Source organism: Physeter macrocephalus, chromosome 19 (assembly GCF_002837175.3).
Source record: "Physeter macrocephalus isolate SW-GA chromosome 19, ASM283717v5, whole genome shotgun sequence".
In the NCBI taxonomy this organism is placed as follows: domain Eukaryota; kingdom Metazoa; phylum Chordata; class Mammalia; order Artiodactyla; family Physeteridae; genus Physeter; species Physeter macrocephalus.
Genome location: NC_041232.1, coordinates 34774616 through 34799830, shown reverse-complemented (window position 1 = coordinate 34799830; position 25215 = coordinate 34774616). Strand labels below are relative to the sequence as shown.

The 25215-nt window shown below is 46.5% G+C and overlaps 1 protein-coding gene across 3 annotated transcripts; it reads right to left on the bottom strand.

Moving 5' to 3' along the window:
* Positions 1-75: 75 nt before the first annotated feature.
* Positions 76-25215, bottom strand: ENOSF1 (enolase superfamily member 1). Of its 3 annotated transcripts, XM_007107845.3 has the most exons (16): positions 25081-25215; positions 18384-18492; positions 14264-14379; positions 12454-12540; positions 12074-12100; positions 10011-10083; positions 9863-9901; positions 9354-9436; positions 8540-8574; positions 6518-6605; positions 4901-5035; positions 4024-4065; positions 3088-3217; positions 2750-2849; positions 1070-1151; positions 76-461 (listed from the first exon to the last, which is right to left on the bottom strand). In XM_007107845.3, exons 1-16 carry the CDS (start codon positions 25162-25164, stop codon positions 360-362), a joined length of 1332 nt encoding a protein of 443 aa, XP_007107907.1. In that variant the 5' UTR covers positions 25165-25215; the 3' UTR covers positions 76-359. The 3 variants fall into 3 exon arrangements, with proteins under 3 accessions (XP_007107907.1, XP_007107908.2, XP_023976505.1); XM_007107846.4 differs by lacking the exons at positions 14264-14379; positions 25081-25215 and having other exon boundaries at positions 18384-18446; XM_024120737.3 differs by lacking the exons at positions 18384-18492; positions 25081-25215 and having other exon boundaries at positions 80-461; positions 12327-12540; positions 14264-14278.

The following is a 25215-nucleotide window of genomic DNA, read 5'->3' as shown; positions in this document are numbered from 1 at the left end:
CTAATTTATGACAAGTGTGTTTTTAAAAAGATTAAGGAATTATTCCAACATGCTGCTTATTTTCAAAGTAAAATTTAATGTCTAGGTACCAGCACGTGATAGAAATTTTAAGATTTAACATCTTCCTGGACTTTGAGACAGTTGGATCTACTTTGGTTTAAAGATTACACAGGAGAATGTGTTTTTTGCTAAAAGAATCAAGTAATGATGACTAAGCTGATGCCTGAGGTTAGTATAACTTTCAGCTGAACTTGTTCTGATTGGTAGGATGAATTTTTTTTTCTATTATTGTAAAACCATACCCAAGAAATTTTAAGCCTTTTCATTCACTTAAAGCAAAAGCTGGTAAGCATTCAGCTCTAATTCCCTTGAGCAGCAAGGAGCTTCTCCCAAACTTCACCATCTGGATACTGGTGTTTCTTTACAGATTCCTCCTTCATTTCTGTTGAATAACCAGCATCCTATCAAAGACAAAAAATGGAATCATGTTAATAACCACCTAGAACAAAAGTCATTTATTTTACTTATTTCTGCTGTTCCTAGAAATGCTTTTAAATCTAAGCCAGAGGCAACTGAACTAATATTTTAAAAATAAGTTTGCAGGTTGTTTGAAATGGGGGAGAGGGATGTACTTTATTGGCTGCTTCTCAGGATAGTTAACTATTCACACTTCCTTTGATAGTTCAACCTGTGTTGGTGAAAATGAGCCCTGCTCTCTTGAACAGAAGGATGAATGGCGCAGATAACACAACTGCAGTCAAAACCTTTCACTAACTTGCTAGATGGTGCCGGGTTTATTTTTTTAGTTTAGTTTTGTTTTGGGCAGGAAGGGCCCAAGGAGTGCATGTTTTCAGGTCCAGCTGGTGAGGAAAGGCTGGCATGAGAGAAGCCTTGTCAGGGGCATCCTGACCTTCAGGCCTGGGGAATTTGACTGAAGAGCCATTTGTTTCTAGATATTGAAAACAGACTTGAAGGAGACAAAGCTCTGTGCTCTGGGGTCTAGCTCCTGAGAAGAGTAGGGCAGGGATGGCAGCGCCTCCTCAAGGGTGGCCTCCCTGGCCAAACTCACCTTAGGAGGCATATAGGAAGCCTTCTTGATTATCACGGGGTACTTGAAGTGCTCGTGCAGGTGGTCGACGTATTCACACATCCTGGGAGGAAGGAATCGGGTTGGGGTAACAATGCCTTCAGTTAGATATAGTTCATGTGGTGCTGTTAGGGCAAAGGGGCAAGCACCACTAAGAAACGATGGACTCTGCCAAGGCTTGGCTGATACCATGTATTTCTATGTAAGTCCCTCAGCCTCTGGACTTCAGGTTCTTCTCTGTAAGAGATAAAGCAGTGTGGGGGCTTGGATGAAATGAACTGTGAAGTATCTTTTAACTTAAGGTTTTGTGACCCAAAAGGCATCAATTTAGACTTAGACGTATCTGGGATTATTTGGGTGCCTCTAGCCAAAAGATGAACAGATTAAAGTCACCAAATGAGGTCCCTTCCAGCTACAAATGATTTAGAAGAGCACAGGTTTTAGGATCAAACAGGTTTTAGACCAACCTGTTCAAATTAGGTGTCAGCCACTGTCTAATTTTGTGACTTGGGGCAAGTGACCTAACTATTGCCTTACTTCAGCCATTGGTTAATGAACAGCTGAGATGAGCAGGCCCTGTGTCCAGTGCTGGAGACACAAAGGAACTGGTAAGAGAGGGCCTTGTGGTTTCAATGGTCGTAGATACCAAGTTGTTGACTATAATATGTACTGTGTATAAAGAACAGGCTACAGATGAAAAACCGGCCCCTTGGGAGAGGACAGTGGGCCTTGAAGAATGAATAGGGAAGCAGTGATCCACACACAGGATTACAAAGCAGGTGACAGCACACGGCATCTGTGTCTGGTGGCTGTCCATCCTGCGTGGTGGCATTCCCAAGCAGTGAGGTCTGCTTTCAGGGGGTGGCATGAGGTTCTCACCCACTCATGGGCGGGCATAGTGCCCAGTGGGTCAGGGCCGACCCTCTTTTTTGCATTCCTCAAAACTTTGCAGGACCTGTCAAGGTTGGCTGGAGCCCTTCCCTTGGTCCTGCTTTAAGGAACTGAAATGAGGGGGCAAAAGCAGAATAATCTAGGAGTGTTCATTTTTCTGGTTTAAAATATCTCAGGTTTAAATACCCAGCTGCAGAAAGAACCATTACTTTATAGTTGAAGTCCCCATGGACCCTCACAGGTCCCATTTCTCAGCCCTGAACTTGATGTTCACCTTTCCCATGCGAGTCCTCATGCTTTCACTATATACTCCTAGTGATCTTTCTGCACGATTGCATTTAATTCTTGGAGGAAAGAAAGGCATAATAAAGTCGTGTGTCTGCAGGTGACTGGAAGGAGGTTGTCCTAATTTAAAGCTCTACTGGCGCATGTTGAGAAATAAGATGGAACGAAAAGATGCAGCCAGATCCTGAAGACGCCAGTGTTGGGAAGAAACTGGACAGAAGCAGAGAGTATACATATGATGAAAGTGGGGCTTTAGAAAGTCAGAAACAGGAGTTGTTTCTGGTTTCCACTTGGTTGCAGACTCTCCCCACCCCCCCCTTATGTACCTAGAAAACAGTAAGTCAGTTACCGGGAAACCACCCTCCAGAAGAAAAAAGACTATTCAGTAGTGGGTCTCAAACTGCCTTTGAGTTATGGGATGTGCCAGTGGCCAGAGGTCTGGCCTGGATTGAGAGACAGTACTGAAGTTAATGCCACATCACTGACCTGTCTTTGAGGCTTGCAGAGACTGATATGAAGTCAAATATAATCAGGTGCTGCACCAGTTCACAGAGGCCAAGTCCACCAGCATGCGGGCACACAGGAACTAAAAGTGAAGACATTTCCACTGAGTGCCAAGTAGGGCAGCAAGGGAGAAGTGAAGGAGAACCTGTGGCTTTGCTTGTTGCCTGCAGGTGATTAAATCATTAATATTTAGGAATGAAAATCATCAAAGATTCCCTGATTAAGCCTAAATGAGAGTTAGAAAAAAGTCAAAATGGGAAACTCCAGAGGGAACCAGGCAGGGAAATGGTGTTTGGTCCGTGACCCCGCGGTGCCCTTACTGTCAAACTTTTTGGCCATCAGCAGCACTGAGAGGTTCTCGTTGACACTCCCCAGCCTGCAGCTGTCGATCTGGAGAAACTGCAGGGCTTTTGCCTGTAGGAGTTGCTTAAATATCACTCTATTGTGGCACTGGAAATAGAATTAAAATACACCAACAGAAAAGTCAGCCTCGGCCTTCAGGATCTATACACCTGGCACCTGTGCCCATTCCGAGTCTCTCATCGGTGGCCTCCTGGAAGCCCGGACTGTATTCATTTTTTGTTCTCACTTGGCATAAGGTGAGCCCTGACAGGCCAGGCGGGGACCTTCTGATCACTTTGTGACAGATTTGCTGGCGGAACCACGTGTGTGTCACATAAAAGTCACACCACTCGCCACCTATCAGTGCATAACCGCCACCTCTAAGTGAGAGATGAAGCATCAGGATGAAATAAGGGGATGGCGATGAGCAGGTGGCACGGGCGACAAAACAGAAGCGTGGCAGAACGGCGCTGCTCCTTTTGCTGGGAAAGCCGAGAATCTGTTCCCTCACACAGCTCCGCTCGTGGGTCGCCTGCTGCGGGCTTTGGCAGGCACTTGTGCTTCGTTTATAAGCACAAAAAGGGAATGCAATCATGTTTACCCAGTTTGGAAGCTGGCTTTCTTAAAACCACATGGTGCATATTAGGCCCCTGCAGCTTTAAATTGCTGCCTTGTAAATTCTGATGAGCTACTTTGAAAAAGATAAATGACCTTAGTCATAGGAATTGTAGAAGAACATGCAAACTCTTGACTATATATATCTTACTCTAGACTATGAAGTGGTCTAAGGTGACCCAATTTCTGAGATTAAGAAAATCTCACAACTCAGAACAACACAGGTGATGTAGCCTAGTGTATGCCAGTGTCCCCTGTCGGTGGCCAGTGTGTGCTGACCCTGAGGAGACATCTCTTACCTGTTCTCCGGTGGCAACGCCAATTCCCAGGGGAACCAGTGCCTGTAAAATATAAGGCAACCTGATGTTATTTTCCTAAGTTTTTGAACTGAGACTCCTAATGTTCAAAAATATTTAGAGCTGTTCAGCTATTTAGAGCTGAAGAAGGAAACAGCCCTGCCATCGAGCCGTGTGAAGTTTAAGGAGCCGCAGAAGGTGGGGGTGGGGGTGGTGATGGGGGTGGGGGGTGCCCTGGGCCATCTCTGTCTGACGCCAGCACGTGTTCCATCCCACAACCAGTTCCTCCCTGATTTCTCACCCATCCGGCAGCCTTTGGTTTAAATAGGGCTGCTCATGGAGCTTGCTCTGTCAGGATGCAAAAATATAGGGCTCCCAGAAGTTACACTTTCTCCTCACAAGTGACCCACCTGGCGCTCTGGCTCATAAATCTGTGCTGTGAACCCGGCTAATGGGAGACTCTCCCTGAGAGACAGGATATTTCTCACATATTCTTACATATGAAAGGGAGAGAAGCCGGCCCGAATTCAGGTGAGTTTGCCCAGGAAGCGCCCTGGTTCAAGGGCTCTGTGGAAACGGATGGGCAGCCATCTCATGCGGGGAGGCCTGACCTTGACATTACCTAAGCAAACCTTTGCTTGTGAATCAGCCAGAGGAATCTACACTTTGTTTCAGTCTGGGTTAGTAAAATATTTGAGTATCAGTCAGATTTCTGTATTTACAAAGTATGGGAATCAGGTCTGTTAACCTTTGGATTGCTGGTAGCCTTTCAACTTTTAGCAATTTACTTCTCTAAAATAAATAGAACTGTGAAAGGGAATAAGCCCAGGAATCTTAGGATCTGTGACCACCACTCTAGCAACAGCAGCAGGTTTTTTACCTTGGAAATGGTGGCATGCCCCAGAATGTCATCAGGGGAGGTGGGCTCCTCAATCCATAGGGGCTTGAACTCCGCCAGCTTCGCCATCCACTCCACGGCCTCGGGCACATCCCAGCGCTGGTTGGCATCCATCATCTGAAAGGAGGGAGAGACCCTTCGTGGGGAGGTGTGCCCGCTGCTGACCTTGCTGCAGGCTGTGTCTCCCAGGGAGGAAACGCTGTCACTCGGTGCCTCTGACTGCTGGGGCCCAGTACACACCCATAACAAAGGGAACCCGAGAGCAGCCACCAGGATGAACTCTGGCTCCATACACTGTCTCAGAGGAGATGCAAGTTGCTCAGGGAGCCACTGTGAGGTCCAGAAGTGCCCTGGCCTGGGCCCAGAAGTGCTTGCTGGCCCTGGAGCTCCAGCCTGATCTACATTTAGAAACCACCCAAATACATTTGTCTTGCAGGGTTCATCATTTGTAGGAACTGTTTTATTTATCACATTCTGAATCATGCACAGTTAATACCGAGTTTGTTCAATAGTCACTTATTGGCTATTGCCTACTATGTGTTTGGCACAATAATAAGTAACCCAAACTCTACCATTAATTAGGCATCTACTCTGCTAGACATTTAATGGATTTTGTCCCATTTAATGGATTTTGTCCCATTTAATATTTATAATAACTCGATGAGGCAGTTCACATTAACCCATCTTGCAGACAAGAAAACTGATATGCAGAGAAGTAACTTGCTCAAGGACGATAAGTAAATGGTGAGTTCAAATCCAGGCCTCTCACTCTAAGGCCTGGGCCCTCTGTGTGCATCGAGACTGCCAGGAAGCCAGGTGCTGGGTGTGCGGAGACAAGAAAGGGCCTCTCCATCCCTGCTATCACACTTGGAGAAGTCAGACACAGATGGATTTCTTTAGTAGAATGTGCTGAGTGGTAAGAGGTCCCTTGTGGAACGCTGTGGGAACCTATTTGTCATAAATTATTTGGATGAGAATGACCTCACAAGACAAAAGTAGCATTAATCCATGTATAAATACTGGGACTTTTGATCTTAGGTCCAGGACTCAAATTTCTATTTTAATATATGAAACATGCCTCCAAAAAGATATGAAAACATCTTATTGTGACTATTTTATGAAAATATTTTACACATAGGAAGAAATGTTTTATAAAAATACGTAGGAATGACTGATCCTTAACATTTATCTCGGCAGAAGTTCCAGCATTTCTTGAGCAATGGCTCCCTGAGACCCACCTACCTGAAGGTGGGTTGGCGGATTTAAGAAGGGGGGTTGAATGATTGACATACCCGGGGCGCCAATGGGAGACCTGTTTGCTCAGGCACATCTGTCCTAGCACAAAGGAACAATCCCTAAACCTGATCTTACTGAATTAGTTCTGCAGAATAAAAAACTATCAATCAGCCCCCTCAGTTTTTTGTTTTTTGTTTTTTTAAACAATTCGCCTACTCCAAGAGCTCAAAGCTGTACTTCTGACATAAGGTGTTAAAATTCCAAATGTTCTTTAATCCTTGCTTGAAACAAGTTGTATTTTGGCCCTGGACAAGGCTTCTCACATACAGCTGCTTACTTCTCAGTGGCAGGGAGGTTATTTACCAGCGTCTTCTCAGGGCCGATCATGTTTCTGATGAGTCGGCATCTACGGATGTCATCCTGGAGATCAGCACCAACTTTTACCTTAAACCTATAAAATAAATTTGGTCTCATAATTTAGATCTGTCCCCCTGACTTGGCAAAGACACGTGGCTTTTCTGCAGAAGTGACTGTTTCTGTCAATAATTCACAGGTCACATTTTCTAGTAAACTTTTGCCCTTTCCCAATCAATCTTCAGACAAGCCACTCAAAAATAACCCTGTAAGTGTATCTTTTTACTCAGTATCAGGGCAGTAACTCTAAATTACCTGCTGTCCTGAAGTCCAGCAATGGACAGAGCAGCTAGATCTTTAATAACATTAACTGAGTTTTTGCTGTGCCATGAAGAGGACTTAAGAACGGAAAAGGCATAGTCAGACTTGGCGGGTGAGCTGGCATCCTCTCCCTCAATCACCAGCCTCTGTCCTACACACGGACGCCAGGCTGCCGCTTTGGAGCCAGGATGGCCCAAGGTCCTCCTTTCCACAACACCCACCCTCTGTGCTGACAAAAAAGCCCCTCGCACAGCCTGTGCCGTTCTCTCCCCTGTGCTCAGCACCAAACACACTAAAGATGACCTTTCTATCCTGGGTGGAAGGAAGCCTTAGCTTCTGGATGCTGGGCTTCCCATGCTCAGGGGCCTAGGAATCTCTCCTCGGCCTTCTCTGACTCCTAGCGGTGTCTGCTCCAGCCTTCCCTGGGTACATGTTGGGAGGGAAGGTGCCAGCACTTACTGAGCACCTGCTACCAATCCTGGCTGTGCTGGTCCTTTTCAGAGACAGCAACTTTGAGGAGAACCATGAGATATTATTATTCCCATTTTATAGAGAGAAAATGAGGTTCAGAGAGGTTGAACAATTTGCCCATGGTCACACAGCAGGCAGGCACTGCAGGAGATGAAGGGAAAAGGCATGATGTTGATTCCAAATCCACCACATCCCAAGCCTCTTTCCACTGCTTCATGCTGCCTCCATCAAGTTCTCAGTGCCCAACCCTTTACTTAGCTGAGGATTCAACCAGAATTCAGTCAGTGCCTCTCAAAGTTCAGTGGGTATGCAGATCACCCAGGGATCTTGTTAGAATGCAGATTCTGATGCAGCAGGTCTGGGGTGAGGCCCAAGATTCTGCACTTTTTTTAAAAAAGTTGATCGGAGATCTTTTTTTTGGTCCTTATTTATTAAGCAGCCCATATAAATGGTTTTCTAAATCTACCACAAGCAGCGGCAGGGCACACTAGTGCTGCTCCACAGACCACACCTGGAGCAGCAGAAGGCGGGTGGCCAGACTGTCGTGCAGAGAGTCTGGTGATGGGTCACAGGCACAATGGCCACCTTGAGCCGCATGGATGGACTCAGTGACCAGATCAAAAGGTGATGGTCCCTCTGTGTCCTGCACAGCTTCGGGATTCGGGGCCACTGCCCACCGTAGTTTACCCCAAGGAAACCGCAGGATGCCCAGGGGTCCATAACCACACAGGAGAAGGACAGAAGAGAAGGCAGAGGGTCGGTCTGGAGAGGAGGTGGCCTGGGGAAGAGGGGGGCCAGGCTCTTGGGAGAAGAACTCTGAAGAGAATTATTGTGACCAGTGGCTGGAAGTTATAGGGAAGCAAAGGGTCTGCTACACTGAAGCTCTTCTAACACTCAGAGCCTTCCAACAACGCACAAGCACCCTACAAGCTCGCTGCCTCTGGAGGTTTTCACGTAGAAGCTGAATCAACGCTTGTTACTACAGTAAAGAGTAGATTTCTCTTCTAGATCGGGGCTGGAAATCAATGATCTCTTTCAACTCTGATGTTCCAGGATTCTAACTAGACTCATAGCTCGTCTTCGGAGAAAGAGCTTCAGCTGAAATTTCCCTGGTGTGTCCTTACACACCAGACTGCTCCGGGCGAATCCTGGCCTCCTTGGTGCCTTTGGATTCTGGCTTCTCTCCACCGACCAGCCTCTCTCGCTAACTGGAGAGTCAAGTTCACCCAAACAAGTTACCTGGTCCAGCCGTCCTCCAGCGCCTCGCTGCAGAGCTGTGGGGAGAGGAGCAGAGCCATCACCACACACACTCCTAGGTCTAAGCGGCACCTTGGCCATCTCTGATTTGGCTTCACAAACGCTAAGGCTGTACCATGAACCAGAAGAACCACCATGTGTTGAAATTCAGAGCAGAAACAGCTTAGCCAACAGAGCATGACTGCTTGGTGACTTTCTTTCCTCATCTCTATGGGAACCATTTCATTAATGGTCACAACATTCCTGGTTGGGGAATGGAGCATTTCTGTCCCTCTTTTTAAAGCCAGGATGTTCTGTGGCATCCACAGAATGAGTGAATAAAAGAGTAACGAACAGAAGCTAGTCTCCCCTCTCTCTCTCTCTCTCAGTGGCAGGTGAGCGCAGGGTGATGGGAAAGGGCAGTAAAGCAGCCAGGCGCTGACCGCCCACCAGGTGCCACCATGTGCTGCGAGCATCACACCACGGCAGCATTCATCGGAATCCTCAAGACGCCCCCCGGGACAGTTATTATTTCCCCACTTTGCAGTGAGGAAACTGAGGCAGAGCCCGGTTAGGGCTCACATTGCACCATGTTATGCTGCTGCCTCTGCCCGGGAATCGGCTTCCCCCTCCAGGGCCGAGGTGGGGCTCACCAGCTCACGGCCCCAGTGTCCACAATGGAAACGGCTTTCCTTTTGCCTCACATCCAAGAACCTCCAGGGCGAGGCCTGGGATCCCTAACGATTCAGAAAGGCTAAGAGGAAAACATGACGTCTCTCCAGAAAGCCTGTCTAGAAAACCAGGTTCAAGCGCCCACCTGCTTCAGCGTGGCGTCCGAGTAGCCCAGCCAGGCGCACGACGTGGTGTAGGCGGGGTAGCCGTGCGCCAGCATTTGCTCTTCTGTGGAAACACGACGCTCATTAACACTTTGTGTTTGCGGGACCTTCAGCTTTAGACTCGCCCGTGGCTAAGACGCTGCCCACGGAGAATCCAGCTGTTCTCCTGCCCGCCCTGCAAAGGCACCCGGAGGCGGTGCGGATCCCAAGGATGTCACACCCAGGGCCCGGGATACCCTCTGGGACGCCCTGCTGACCAAGGCCTTGCCCATGGCGTGCGGTGTAACCCTAAAACCAGCCTTGCTCCCAGCAGTGGCCGAAGTGAACTCTGACCTATGAGGTCACACCAGGAGGCCACTGCATCTAGACTCAACCGTCTGTCCGTGGGCCTGCTGCAGGGGGATGATGCGAACCCCTGGACACTCAAGGATGGGGACACTCAAGAGTGCACAATGATAGCAAAAATGAAGAGAATTTCCTCACAACCCACCTCGCTCTTTTTTCCCAACTTGACCTTTCCGCAGGATTTCTGGAAAAAATAAAAAGCATTATCACTCTTTTAGACAACAAAGCACTCGGCCCCGTTGCCTCCATATAAGAATGGACCAGAAAGCTCCCAGTTCCTCGGGATGACTCACCATAGGCTTCCTCCTCTGTTAGGACGTCGGTGATGTACCTAAAATCTAGGCAGGATACCAGCTTCTTGGGGTCCTGGCAGCAAGACAGCAGGTAGGAAAGGCCCACATCAATCCACAAGTGGATTATGTTTCTAAGAATCTGCTGGACATGGGCTTATTCTGTCCGGGAAAGGATCTCTGGGTCCCCTTCTCCTCCCTCCCTGAAGTCGGGGCTTTGGCCTCACTGGGGAAGCCCACATTCTCGGCTGGGTTTCTGGCGAGACCTCCCCACCCCAATCTAAGTCAGTCAGTTTGGAAGCAGGTTGTACTGTGACCAATAGTACTCCGCTGTAACCCTTAAATATCATAAAAGCTCTCAATGCTGAGATTCTGCTTCTTTTAAGACCACTGGCATTGAAACAGGGAACAGGATCCAAAAGAATGAAAAGTCCACAGGTGGGATTTCAGGCACCTTCCTAGTGGCCCCAAATCATTCAGTTCTGGGGGCCACCTCCTCTGAGAGGCCAACCTTTAGCCTGCAGGTGGCTCAAGAGGTCCACGTCCTTCCCCTTCAGATGGCGCCCCCATGCCACCCGCAACCATGTCAGAGAGATGATGTTACAGCCTCTCGTTTTCACTTTCCTCCAGAGAAGGGACAACGTCTGCCGGCCCAACAGTCTTCAAGGCCATGGTTCTTTGTTTTTCCTTTTTTTTTTAGTAAATTTATTTATTTTTGGCTGCGTTGGGTCTTCGTTGCTGCGTGTGGGCGCCTACTCTTTGTTGTGGTGTGCAGGCTTCTCATTGCTGTGACTTCTCTTGTTGTGGAGCACAGGCTCTAGGGCACACGGGCTCAGTAGTTGTGGCTCGCGGGCTCTGGAGCACAGGCTCAGTAGTTGTGGCGCATGGGCTTAGTTGCTCCGCGGCATGTGGGATCTTCCCAGACCAGGGCTCGAACCTGTGTCCCCTACGTTGGCAGGCGGATTCTTAACCACTGCGCCACCAGGGAAGTCCCAGGACCTTTGTTTGTTAAACACCAGATTTTCACCAACCATCTCAGGCATCGCCCTGAGCCAGATGATGCTCAGAGAGGTTAAGCGGCATGCTCAAGTTCACGCAGCCAGGAAGTGGTGGAGTCCAGATTCAAAGCCAGGTCTGCCTGGGTCTGAAGTTCACTCCCCTTAACCTGCCCAGAGTTTTTTCCTCCTTGGCAGCCAGGTGCTCATCCCTGATATCAACAGGTCAAGGAGAAAGGAAACGGCAGGGGCACATCTTTAGAATTCACCGTGGGCTCCTTCCTCAAGAGTCTGATCTGCTATTTGCTCTTGGAGTCAAAGTGACCAGATAATATTTTAATAATAACATCTTGCTCGTCAGAGTTTGTAAGGCACTTTTCTCAATTGGTCTTTAAACCAATTCTATGGAGCTTCTAGAGAAGTTATGATTATCCCCTTTTCACAGTTAGGAAACGGAAACTCAAGAATTTGTATTGCATGTGGAAGCAAGTGCCACAGTGGGGGAGGCGGGACCATCGGACCTCCCTGCATGCGTGAGCACAGCTCTTTGTTACTTCAAATACCAGAAAAAGAATATTAGACTTGGGACTTCCCTGGTGGTCCAGTGGTATAGAAGCCGTCCTGCAATGCAGGGGATGCGGGTTTAATCCCTAGTTGGGGAACTAAGATCCCACATGCCACGGGGCAACTAAGCCCGTGCGCCACAACTACTGAGCCCATGCACTCTGGAGCCCGCACACCACAACTAGAGAGAAGCCCGCACGCCACAACTGGAGAGAGAAAAGACCCACACGCCACAACTAGAGACAAGCCCACACGTCGCAACGAAGAGCCCGCGTGTGGCAAAGAAAGATCCGTCATGCCACAACTAAAGATCCGACACAGCCAAAAAAAAAAAAAAAAAAAAAAAAAAGAATATTAGACTTTACTGGGTTTTGTTTGATCAGCACTACAGTGATTGATCCAGAGACAGTGCTGAATGTATTTACTGATTATCAAAAGGCAAGTAATCCATGAAATCCATTTCATTTACAGAAACAATGAAATGAGAATATTAAAGAATTTACTTACCATGTCAACAAGTAACTTCCACAGAGGCTTGAAGAAAAGAAAAGATTTGTAAAATGTGTGAAGTACCCAAAACGTGTGAAGTACCCACTTGTTTTCTGACAGTAAATGCACTAGTGGCGAATTCCCACTATCAGACTAACACCTGCCTGCCTGCCCACCGGCTCATGCTGCCTCCCAGCCCCTCGCCTCTGCCACCCCTTCTTGCTCAGCCCTTTCTAACCTACTCCAACAACAACCTGACTGTGGCCAGTACCTCTCAGCAGAGACGAATAATCGAACAATTCTCCGTATGTCACTTGGGAGCCTGCTGTGCATTTGCCTTTGCTCGTAGAGGAAGTGTTTGTGCTGCAGGGTCACAGAGGTGCTGCCTGGAGGATTACCTTTCCCTCCTGCTTGGCCCACAGGTCCCACACGGCATTGAGAACGGCCGCCGTGGCCAGATGCACCGCACCCTTCTCGGGACCGATCTGGTTAGGAAGCAAAACACACCAGCACTTCTTAGAAAAGAAAAAGATATTTAGGTCTTCTAGCCAGGGACACGTTTCATGAATTAAAAGGCAGCGATGGAAACTCACTTAGAGGGTAAGCTCTTTTTCAATAGTTTCTAACCTATAGGAGATGTGCAAGAATAGTACAAAGAACCCCTGTACATTTCTCTCTCTCTCTCTCTTTGTATATACATATGTACACACATATACACATATGTACAGAAAAATAAAATATATAATATAAACTTATTTTACTGAGTAATTTGAGAGTAAGTTGCAAATATCATGCCCCTTTAACCCTAAATACTTCGGAATGTAGCTCCTAAAAACAAGGACGTTATCCTACATGACCATATAACAAGGATCAAATTCAGGGAATATAACATTGATAGAATACTATTACCTACAAAGACAGTCCATAATCAAATTTCACCAATTGTCCCAATAATGTACTTTCTTGTATTCACATATTTCATTTAGCTGACATGTCACTTTAGTCTCTCTTTATCTGGAGCAAATTTTCTTTTTAAAAATGATATCAATATTCTCAAAGAATATTGGCTTACAAAGAATTCTCAAAGAATACAGGCCAGTTGACTTACACAGTGTTCCTCCATCTGGGTTGGTCTGCAGCCCCATCATGATTAGATTGCAACGTTGCCACCACATTTTTTTGTTAGGGCTATTATCTTTTAGTGCTTGGGTAAGTCAGTATCCTTTAGGCTTCCCCACTGTGTGGTTACCATTTCCCTTTCTAAGTAAGGAGATTAATATTGCCCCCAAGTTTTAGCATCCATTGGTGATTCTCGCCTCACTCAATTACAGGTATGGTTGTAATATGGTGGTTTTCTAATGTTACCATTCCTGTTATATTAGTGTGTATTCGATTGTAATGACAAAGTTTCCCTTGTTGGTTGGTTGTTTGCTATCTGAAAGGACTCATGGTGTCTTAAGTTATTCAGTGACTTATACGCATCACCACCACATTTATTTTGATGCTTGAATTGTCCCAGATTCGACCAGTGGGAACTCCTTCGAGGGGATGCTTTAAAAGCAAGTTTCACTTGGTTGGCAGAAGTTAAGAATGAAATCCGAGGCAACGTGGACAATGTGCCTTTCTCTGTGCATGGACAGGAGACTGAGCACTTAGGAAAAGACAGAGCTGATGTCAGGAGACATCGGCAAGGTCTCGGCTGCTGGACTGACCTTACTGTGATAAAATCCTCTCTCTAGAACCTGATTTTCTTCATGCTTTGAACTTAGGGTTCAAATATAGCCCTATACACATAAAGGTGCTCTGGTCTTTCTCTTCTTAACCTTTGCTCTTCTCTTACATTTGTCCTTAATAACCTCCTCCCACAACTTCAATTCTACTCACATTACGTCTACCTTAAAAAGGTTGCCCATACAGCACTTTATCCTCTAGAGGGTCTAGACCGCTTCTCCCCATCCAGGGAGCAGAGATGAGGTCCATAAGGACAGAGATAGCTCTCAGGATCCAAATATGTCCAGATTCAAGTCTTACAGAAAGGAACAGATTACCTCAAAATACTGATTGTCCAAATGGTTCAAGCCCTAATTTATCTGAATAAAATGTTTTACCTTAAAATTGTAAACTTGTCTCTATTTTCACAAATGCTGCAATCAAAGGACATGAGACCTGAGTTATTTACAGAAGTGTTTTACAAAACAGGTGCCTTACCCATCTGAGCTGCCCGTCACTCGTGAGCTGTCTGTAGAAGCCTCTGAAATCACCAACAATGTCCCCGAGGTCCTTGTTAAGCAGGTGGGGGGCCAGGGCATTCACAGCACAGACAACTATTAAAGGGGATTTAATTCTCGTTTAGTTCTGGTGTAAACAAATTAAGACACGCAAGCACCACAAACAATCTAATGTGGGCATTAATGAAAATAATTTTAAATACAAAAGGTACATGCCTTTAAAAATTGCCCCAAATATGTCTTCTATGGTTGTCATAACTAATAGTACACACTAATAGCACACAATAGAATAGCTGTTAATCTATATACTGAGCTTAATTTCTGAAAGGAGCAAACCGATTTTGATTGACAGAGCCATAGATCTGAAAGTTTAATTCATGTTCCCAAATCATTTTCCTGTTCACTTTGTAAATTGTCCATATGTCATCTTCCATACCAAACCTTGCTAATTCATTGATCCTAAGGAATAAGACTCTGACTTTAGAATTTTTTTAAAAAATGCCTTTTCATCATTTTCAAGTATAGAAAGTATCTTGAATTCACAGCATAACTCTATTAAAAATGAAATGAATTTGCAATTAGCTTAATACTTACATGTAAAATGTTAAACTACATGAAAACACTTTTCATAAACGTTAAATTTCATACCATTGACTTGTGATAGACTACATTTTTCATAACTAATTTCAAGGTTAATCTTCACTTGGGTCAGCATTACCATCAATTACTTATCTTTGGTGTTCTACTTAAAAAAGACTTTATTGTGTTATTTCAGATGAACAAGTAAAGTAACAAACTGTATGGGAAAGATCCTTCTATCCTTTGCTCAGTCTATAAAACACTCAGTCTATGTGTAAATGGCCAAAATAATCAAACCAAGTCATCAACTTAGCCCTAAAGCAATGAATTTATTATAAAAAATTTTGATCGACTTTTGTTTGGTATAGCCACTGCTTCAATATTAAAATTCTCACATCATTTCACAGGATAGTTGTAGAGGCACAATTTTACTATCAGTCAGATCTTAGGAGAAAGATGTTTTGAAAGTATTTAAAACATGTTCTTAGGATCTGCTTGGCTTCTGTGTGACACAGCCCTCAGATGCTTCGCACTGGCTCTCACATAGAGCATTTAGGGCTGATCCACACCTTCCGTGTTCTCTAGGGCTTTTGTTAATGGAATGCAGACTGATTCCAGTTCAGCTGCTCATTCCCTAGAACTGTGAGAAGACAGAGTGCTCCTCACTCCTTGATGGTTGGTGCTCTTGGATTAAAGACATCTGAAGAGTAAATCAGCGACTCAGAGAGTCTGTATCATTATCTGCATCAAACCTCTGTTCTACTGAGATGGTTGCTGAAAACCATGCACTGTCTGCATCACAAAGCAAACACATTTAACAAATGTTGAGGATGGGCTCATCTTTCACAGCTCTAAGAGAAGCGCAAGCAACACTAATAGAGTCATCTAGAGGATGTGGATTCTCCTCGCTCAAACTGAGGCCACTGCAGGAAGTTTACTAAAATTTGGTGCCTTCCATAGAAATTTGGGCGGTGGTGGTCTGACTCCAGTGTGGAGAACAGTCTACTTCAGGTGTGCACGTCTGAAGCAATGGGTGGGAAATCCGTCTGGAAACACTCGGCCTTGAAGGCAGCTCCGTGCTGACTGAGGCCAGGGTTCTCTCCTGTGACTACATCTGTCCAGGACTCACTTCCTGGGACCTCCTGCCCGGGAGGGACAAGTCAGTAAAGGCTATGGAGGACCATGGGTCTGAGCTCTCGTGCTGGCAAGAACCCTTATGGCCATTTTTTCTCTTTAAAAATTATGCTTTTTTCACCTCTTTTTCTTTTCCTGTTAAAAGAAACTATATTGGTCTCATCTATACATAAAAAATCAACCATAACTTTCCCTGCTCTCTCACATACAGGTGCTCTCTTCACAGTAATGAGGAAAGCATTGTTTTCTTTCTGTTTTCTTGGATCACAAAAGATGATTAGGTAAGTAGGCTGATAAAGGCTGCAGAAGAACCGTGATGAGCTAATGGAATTTTTTTCAACTTTAATTTGAACACCACGTTAACGCGTTCAGTGAGATGGCAGTGGCAGTGAGTCACCTGAAAAATGCAACAAGGTTAAAATTAAAATGGGTTCTGTCATGCTGTGGTCTGAAACAGGTGGAAGCCAACTCCATCACCACAAAAGAGCCATTTGTTCCAGGCACAGAGAGATGGAAATTGATTTCTCCTGCTCGAGGCATCCATTGGGACAGTGTGGGGAGGGGAGGGGAGGGGTCGGGTCAGGGAGGTCCCCACACAGTGAACTCAGCAGCACATCTGTCCCAGGGACCATGTGACAGTGCAGCGTCCCTCCACTGTGGGCCCAGTTCCAGGTCCTGGCTGTTAACAGAGAGTGGTTCTCATGGCTTGTCCCAGAACACATCTTGTAAGCTTGCTGAGTTTCGTACAAACTTTGGGGGCCGCCCTGTATGGTTGGAGAAAGCAGCTTCATAAAGTGCTCGACTTACACCAGAGAATTAGAGTTGCAGGAGAAGCTGATACACAGCTCGGCAACCTGTGGGGGTCAGCGGTCACTGCCTGGGGGAAAACGGCAACAGTGAATGGCTGACTTAGGGGGAGGGGGTCAGGGAATCATTGCCAAGGTGCCTCCTTCCGCCCAGCCAATTCCTAGTTACCCCTCAAGGCTCATCTCAAAACCTCACCGTTGCTCTGAAGCCGTCCTGACCCTCCTGGGCAATGAACTAACCTCTTTCCGTGTAGCTTGTACTCAAAAAAAAAAAAAAAAAAAAAAGTCTGTCTGTCTCCCTGAGAAGTTTGTGCTTTCCTTCTCCTTGTACGTGGGACTCTGTCCCTTTTTTCTCTCTCTTTGTAAAGTCATTTCTGCAGTGCCTGGCAGAGCGCCGAGCACACAGGAGCACACAGGAGGCGTCTGCGGAAGGCCCAGCTGACGGACGACTTGACGGCAGCCCTGGGAGGAGCTGGAACAGCCTGATGGCATCCACATAACGCTCAAGAAAGGTTCCCTTATCCTACACACACACACACACACACACACACACATACACACCTTTTATCTGCTCGATGATACTAAAATTGTTCAGTGGGTCAAGACTTTTCTTCTACAACTAGGCAAAGGCTGACATCCCTTATCCTACACACACACACACACACACACATACACACCTTTTATCTGCTCGATGATACTAAAATTGTTCAGTGGGTCAAGACTTTTCTTCTACAACTAGGCAAAGGCTGACAGTACAAATATCCATGAGGGAGGTATCACATCACCACCAAAGTTAGAGAATCTATTTCTTCCCTTCCTGGACCCTCACCCTTCAACCTATCATAATTCGGCTTCAGCTCCTAATGAGCCATTGAAATTGATCTGTCAGAGGTCTTCTTTTTGTACATACTGAATTTTGTACACTGTGCGTGCATTAAAAAAACAATTATGCATTTAATAAAAAAACAAGCAAATAATTTGTATGTAAATATTCTGGAGAGAAAGCACTTCGGGCAGTCAGGACTAACAGAGCGGCTGTCTGGGCCTCAGTTTCCTTATCTCCAAAAATGTGGACACTCAAGACCGCTGAGCCCTCATCCAGCTCTGAGAAAAGACAGGCTAACTGACGGCTCAATGTGCATTCTTCACTATCTGCTCTTCCAGATGAGAGTTCTGAAACTGGGCAGGACCTACAGCCTTTTCTGCCCAGAAGAGCAGTGAACTTGAAACCAACTCGGTGTGGAATATTCAGAAAAGCACGTAGACTCTGTGCACACAACAATAAGCCTTGTTCTGTGAATGCATGCCTGCCTACGTCATGCCCCTCACTCACTCACACAGTTCAGATCCTCAAAGCTCTGCAGAGAAATCGGCTGAGATTCAAGGATTCACCTGCAGTCTATGGATGACTACAAGGAGAGAAGCCAAATTCTGCTATTTAAAAATTTATCCCAATGAAATAAACCATCAATTATTGTTTTTACTCACTTCAAGCAGTGTAAATACGGAGGAAAATAAGGTCAGAACTGGAATGTAAATGAAACTTAAGCATTCTGGAACCTCAAGGGATGTTCAACTCACCAACTTCAGTGCCCTTCCCCAGAGTGAAGGTGATTCCGTAGCCCTTGAGTCCATCTTCCGCATCCGTCTCCAAGACAACGTAGGCAGCTGAGTAGTCAGGGTCTGTGTGCTGCAGGGGAAATGCTCCCCCCAAATCCGCAAACGTGAGAAATCCCCAAATAAACCCGGGAATGACGTCACGTAAGGACAGAAAACACCAACAAGAGTTCCCATCAGAGGGAACTGTTCATGTTCCCCAAAGAAAACATAGGAGCTCTGAATGGACAAAAGGAATGTCCTCCTGAAGGATGGCAGTTGGACTTGAGGTGAGAGTGAAGATCCAGGAATGAGATCTGGGAGTCTTTGGCATAAAAGTGGTCACTGAAGCCATGAACACAGACGGGGTCTTAATGGGAGTGTGTGGTGTGATGAGACAGGAAAGGCATTGAGGCCTGAGCCTTGAGAGGGAAGAAGGGGGTCAGTATAGGAAGGAGCAGCCAGAAAGGCAAGTGGTCAGCAAGGGAGGGGTGGGCAGCAGACAGCAAGAAATGTAGACCAGGGTGAAGGACACTGGAAGCAGAAATAGAAAGGGCAGTTCCAAGAGAAGGAAGGAGACACAGGTTGACTTCAGGTTAAGGAGGAAGTAGATGTATGGGATGGAGGCAATAGGCATGGACCAGTAATCTAGGGTTCGGTGGGGAAGGGACAGAAACAGGGTGGAGAGGTGTAAGGGCCAAGTAGAGACTATTCCAAAGTGGGAAGCCCTGTCCATGTGGGATGGAGAGGGGCCACTAGAAAAGGAGAGACTTAAAATGAAAAGGGAACAGGCCTTGGCAGTCAGGAAAGGTGGGCATGAGGACACAAGCGTAAATCAGTTCTGGAGAAGGACGTGCCTTACAGAATAAAGGGAAAGATGAGAGGGATGGCTGCAGGCTGATGTGCAGAGATGGGGCCAAGGGCGCATTAGTCTTCAGTCTTTGTGGCGACACAGTGGCACAGGACTGGGTGGCAGAGGCGGGAGAGAGTGGTCTGGACAGCAGCTCCAGGGAGCTCAGCAGACAACGGGGAATGCAGAGGAAAAGTATGGCTGGGACAAGACATGGAAGCAACCTAAGTGTCCATCAACAGAAGAATGGATAAAGAAGATGTGGTACATCTATACAGTGGAATATTACTCAGCTGTAAAAAAGAATGAAGTAATGTCATTTGCAGCAACATGGATGGACCTAGAGATTATCACACTAAGTGAAGTCAGTCAGACAGAGAAAGACAAATACCATACGATATCACTTATATGTGGAATCTAAAATATGACACACAAATGGACTTTACAAAACAGAAACAGTCACAGACAGACAACAAACTTATGCTTACCAAAGGAGAAGGTGGGTAGGGATAAATTAGGAGTTTAGAATTAACATATACAAACTACTATATATAAAATAAACAAGAAGTATTTACTGTATAGCAGAAGGAACTACATTCAATATCTAATATAAACTATAATGGAAAAGAAAAAAAAAAGTCTGGCTGGGAAGTGGCAGGCTCAGCTGGAGCTGGGCTCTCTGGAACCGTAGTGAGCGCCTGGATAAGCTCTGGTAAGAGCACCGCAGGCCCGAGGGCTCCACGTTTCTTAAAAGGCTGGTAAGAAATCGTAACTGGAACCCACTGCTTGAACAAATATGGGGAACAGTTTCAGGGCTCCTTCATGAAAATACCCTACTTGTGATCAGGAAGGCTCGCTCTGCTGCTAAGTGCTGAGGGAGCTGAACTGCTGAGTGCTGCGTGCAGTGAGGGTGCGGGGAGCAATCCTCAGAGCCATGGCAGTACTGCTGAGGAACTGACAAGCAGACTTGCGATTAAGAAGGCACTTGTGGGGAGTTCCCTGGTGGTCCAGTGGTTAGGACTCTGCGTTTCCACTGCAGGGGGCACGAGTTAGATTCCCCTAAGATCCTGCATGCCTCGGGGTGGCCAAATAAATAAGTTAATTAATTAATTAAAAGGAAGGCACTTGGAAATCAGCATACAACACACACCATATCTCTGGGAGATAATACTTCAGTATTTATGAGCTTGCAATACAGGTGTCAGATAATAATCTCTCCTGACCCAGAGGTCATAAACCACTCAGGCCAGAGACAAATTCCATTTCCTAAATTATTCCACGGTAAGCCAGCAACCTTAACACTTCACAAATTCAAAGAAGAGAAAAGTGGAGGTCAGCGCTCTTCTGCTTCAGTTTCTTCATATCTAAACAGTAATTACAGCCACAGTTATTGCCAGCCTTCTCTGTGTCAGGCTCTCTACACACATTTCATTTACATGTATAAAGCAGACACTGTTATACCCATTTTACAGATGAGAAAATCCAGGCCTGGAGATATTGTGTGGTTTCCCCACAGCTGCTACACCTCAGAGGAGCAGAGGCGATAGCACATGATCAGGTATTCAAATTTTACAAGTCAGTAAAATTGCAAACATTTGTTTGGAGATCCACAAAGGATTGCCCAGTGGGTGTTTTTTGTCATTTACCATAACATCATAAAAGAAAGGACAAATAAGGGTTTTTAAAAGCAGGAAGAATGTAATCTCAGAATAAAGGACATTCTTTTAAGTAACTTTAGCACTTTTTAACAAGAGGCCATTTCAGGTACATAAAGAGCATAGGGAATGTAATAAACATCAGGGTGCCCTCCACCCAGCTTAAGAGGCAAAACTTTACAGTGTGAATGAAAGTCCTTGGGTACCCATTCCCCTCCCTCCATACAAGTAACAGATAATCATTATCCTAACACGGATGTTTCACACATTCATTACATACCCTGCAACTTTGTTTTTCCAGTGTGCCATGTGTGAGTGGGCCGGGAGGGGCAGTGAGGATTCAGTGGGGACAGGCCTGGAGGAGACCCTGCACAGGACTCATATTTGGGAACCACTGCACTAGAAGGTTGTGGTGGCGTGGGCTGTCCCGTTAACACTCTCAGGGAGCAAAAATGCCCTTCAGTGCTTACTTTACTGCATCTCCAAAGGCCGACATCGACTTAACTCTTTATGTGACACATCCTCTATAATCATGTTTTCAGGTAATTTCATGAGAGCCCCCTCACACGACCCAGTTACTGCGAGTTTGTTCGTCTGGTTTTCCAGCCAGGCTGTGACTCCTTCACTTCGCAGATGGGCCTCTTGGGTTAGGAGATTTTCCAGGTCACACAGCAAGCTGTGGCGGAAACAGGATCACCACCTAAAACACCCTGCCCGGGGCTTTCTGGTCTCCTTCTGGTTGAGAAGCTAGCGCTGTGTTTTAGGGTTTCACTGGTGGGAACCTAACAACATCGTTTTGCAAGTACGATTTGCACTTCCAGCAAAATGAGAATTGTAAATGTAAAAACAGGATATACTAAACGTCAGCAAAGAAAGGAACAGTAAGAAAAAGAAAAAAACCTAGGAGGGTGGAGAGTCTCTAGATACCCTCATTCCCCTTTCCGACCTCTCCACTTACAAAAGCAACGGTTCCAAGGTTGGGAACCTTCCTGGGGCCCGTAGGGTGCCCCGCGCCTAAAGGGCCCAGCGTCGGCGGGGCGGGAGGGCACCGGCGGTCAGGCAGCGCTTAAAAAGTGTATGTGTGTGTGTGTGTGTGTGTGTGTGTGTGTGTGTGTGTGTTTCTGTGTGTGAGTGTTATGTGCAGAGCCCGGCGCAGTGGGCGCTGATTGGCCGTGCGGCCCAGGGGCGTGGCTGCGCTCAAGAACTTGGCGAACTTGGCCCGACTGGAGTGGCCAGCCCAGTTCAGGGTCCCATGACTCACACGTTTTTCGCGCCAAGTTTCCGCCCCGTACCGGGGGAGCTGCACCACAGGCTGACTCGTTCGGGTTCTCCACCCACCTCGCTCCTCATTGGCGACTCCTCATCGGCGACCCGCAGGACCCTGCTCCGCCTAGACTAGAAACACGCAAAGTGACCTTACCGGGAGCGGTGCCCGAGTACGAGTCCGGTCAGAGTGCGATTGCCTAGCAGCAGATTCGGGCCAGCTCAGCGCCTGACCTCAGTCGGCAGGTCAGCCAGGATAGCCTTGGGCTAGAAGATCCTAAGGGTCTTTAAGTGACCTCAGCCCGTTTACCACCTGATAAATTAAGAGGCGGGTCACCATTTTATTACACCCTTGCTGATGCAGAGTGCTTTAAATACATGACCTCTTACAAGGTAGGCAGGTCATGTCCACTTTATTGGTGAAGGAATGGGGATTCCGAGAGATTAAGAGACTTGCCCAAGGCCACACAGCTAGTTAAGTGGCTGAGAGTTCTAGCTGCAAACCCAGGGCTCTGTCCTCTGGGTTGCAGAGCTATAGGATTCCTCTGACAGCATGGTTAAGGCTATGGACACCACCCCCTCCAATGTGCACATGTAAGTTTTTATACCATTTTAGGGGGCGGGGGTCACTGACCCCTTGCCTTGTAGTACAGCAGGCCACCTTTCAGTTCCTACTTCCAGGGACTGCTTTGAAAATTAAATGTTTGGGAAGCAGTGCTGTATAGATAGTCCATTAATGTATGTTCCTGTTGGTATGGCAAGGATGTTTTCAGGGATACCCAGGTCACCTCTGCTGCTCAAGGATGCAAACCCCGTTGAATGAATTCCTTTGGCTAAAGACTGAGATGGTTAACTCAAACGCCTACAGAGGCTGGGTGGACACCAAGAAGCAAAGGCGGCGGGCGGGGGGGAGGGGGGCGTGAGGCAAGAGGCAGTCACAGCAGCTAAGGGGCAGCCAGTTAGCTCCAGCTGATGTGGCCCTGTGGGAATTAGAGCCCGGATTGCTGCATCTTCACATTTTCCAAGGGAAGTCTGAAATTCGAATGTTAATAGGAAATAGCCCTTCTTTTCCCTGTCCTACCCACTTTGCCATTTAGACAGAGATAATTTTACATATGGATCAACATTTATTAACACTTAATTGTGTTACCTATTTGTTCACCCCTATTTTTTGCTTTCTTGATTTTGGAGGTTGGGAGTGTGTGGCTGGAATATATGCTCAATTTTTTTTTTACGAGTTAGATTCCCCTAAGATCCTGCATGCCTCGGGGTGGCCAAATAAATAAGTTAATTAATTAATTAAAAGGAAGGCACTTGGAAATCAGCATACAACACACACCATATCTCTGGGAGATAATACTTCAGTATTTATGAGCTTGCAATACAGGTGTCAGATAATAATCTCTCCTGACCCAGAGGTCATAAACCACTCAGGCCAGAGACAAATTCCATTTCCTAAATTATTCCACGGTAAGCCAGCAACCTTAACACTTCACAAATTCAAAGAAGAGAAAAGTGGAGGTCAGCGCTCTTCTGCTTCAGTTTCTTCATATCTAAACAGTAATTACAGCCACAGTTATTGCCAGCCTTCTCTGTGTCAGGCTCTCTACACACATTTCATTTACATGTATAAAGCAGACACTGTTATACCCATTTTACAGATGAGAAAATCCAGGCCTGGAGATATTGTGTGGTTTCCCCACAGCTGCTACACCTCAGAGGAGCAGAGGCGATAGCACATGATCAGGTATTCAAATTTTACAAGTCAGTAAAATTGCAAACATTTGTTTGGAGATCCACAAAGGATTGCCCAGTGGGTGTTTTTTGTCATTTACCATAACATCATAAAAGAAAGGACAAATAAGGGTTTTTAAAAGCAGGAAGAATGTAATCTCAGAATAAAGGACATTCTTTTAAGTAACTTTAGCACTTTTTAACAAGAGGCCATTTCAGGTACATAAAGAGCATAGGGAATGTAATAAACATCAGGGTGCCCTCCACCCAGCTTAAGAGGCAAAACTTTACAGTGTGAATGAAAGTCCTTGGGTACCCATTCCCCTCCCTCCATACAAGTAACAGATAATCATTATCCTAACACGGATGTTTCACACATTCATTACATACCCTGCAACTTTGTTTTTCCAGTGTGCCATGTGTGAGTGGGCCGGGAGGGGCAGTGAGGATTCAGTGGGGACAGGCCTGGAGGAGACCCTGCACAGGACTCATATTTGGGAACCACTGCACTAGAAGGTTGTGGTGGCGTGGGCTGTCCCGTTAACACTCTCAGGGAGCAAAAATGCCCTTCAGTGCTTACTTTACTGCATCTCCAAAGGCCGACATCGACTTAACTCTTTATGTGACACATCCTCTATAATCATGTTTTCAGGTAATTTCATGAGAGCCCCCTCACACGACCCAGTTACTGCGAGTTTGTTCGTCTGGTTTTCCAGCCAGGCTGTGACTCCTTCACTTCGCAGATGGGCCTCTTGGGTTAGGAGATTTTCCAGGTCACACAGCAAGCTGTGGCGGAAACAGGATCACCACCTAAAACACCCTGCCCGGGGCTTTCTGGTCTCCTTCTGGTTGAGAAGCTAGCGCTGTGTTTTAGGGTTTCACTGGTGGGAACCTAACAACATCGTTTTGCAAGTACGATTTGCACTTCCAGCAAAATGAGAATTGTAAATGTAAAAACAGGATATACTAAACGTCAGCAAAGAAAGGAACAGTAAGAAAAAGAAAAAAACCTAGGAGGGTGGAGAGTCTCTAGATACCCTCATTCCCCTTTCCGACCTCTCCACTTACAAAAGCAACGGTTCCAAGGTTGGGAACCTTCCTGGGGCCCGTAGGGTGCCCCGCGCCTAAAGGGCCCAGCGTCGGCGGGGCGGGAGGGCACCGGCGGTCAGGCAGCGCTTACCATTGCGTCCGAGCCGTGGCCCCCGAGCGACGTGGGGAAGCGCACGTCGCGGACCGAGAGCCGAGAGATCCTGCCGCGCACCATGTCGCCCGCACCCCGGGGCCGCCAACTCTGCGGGGGGGGGGTGGGGGGTGG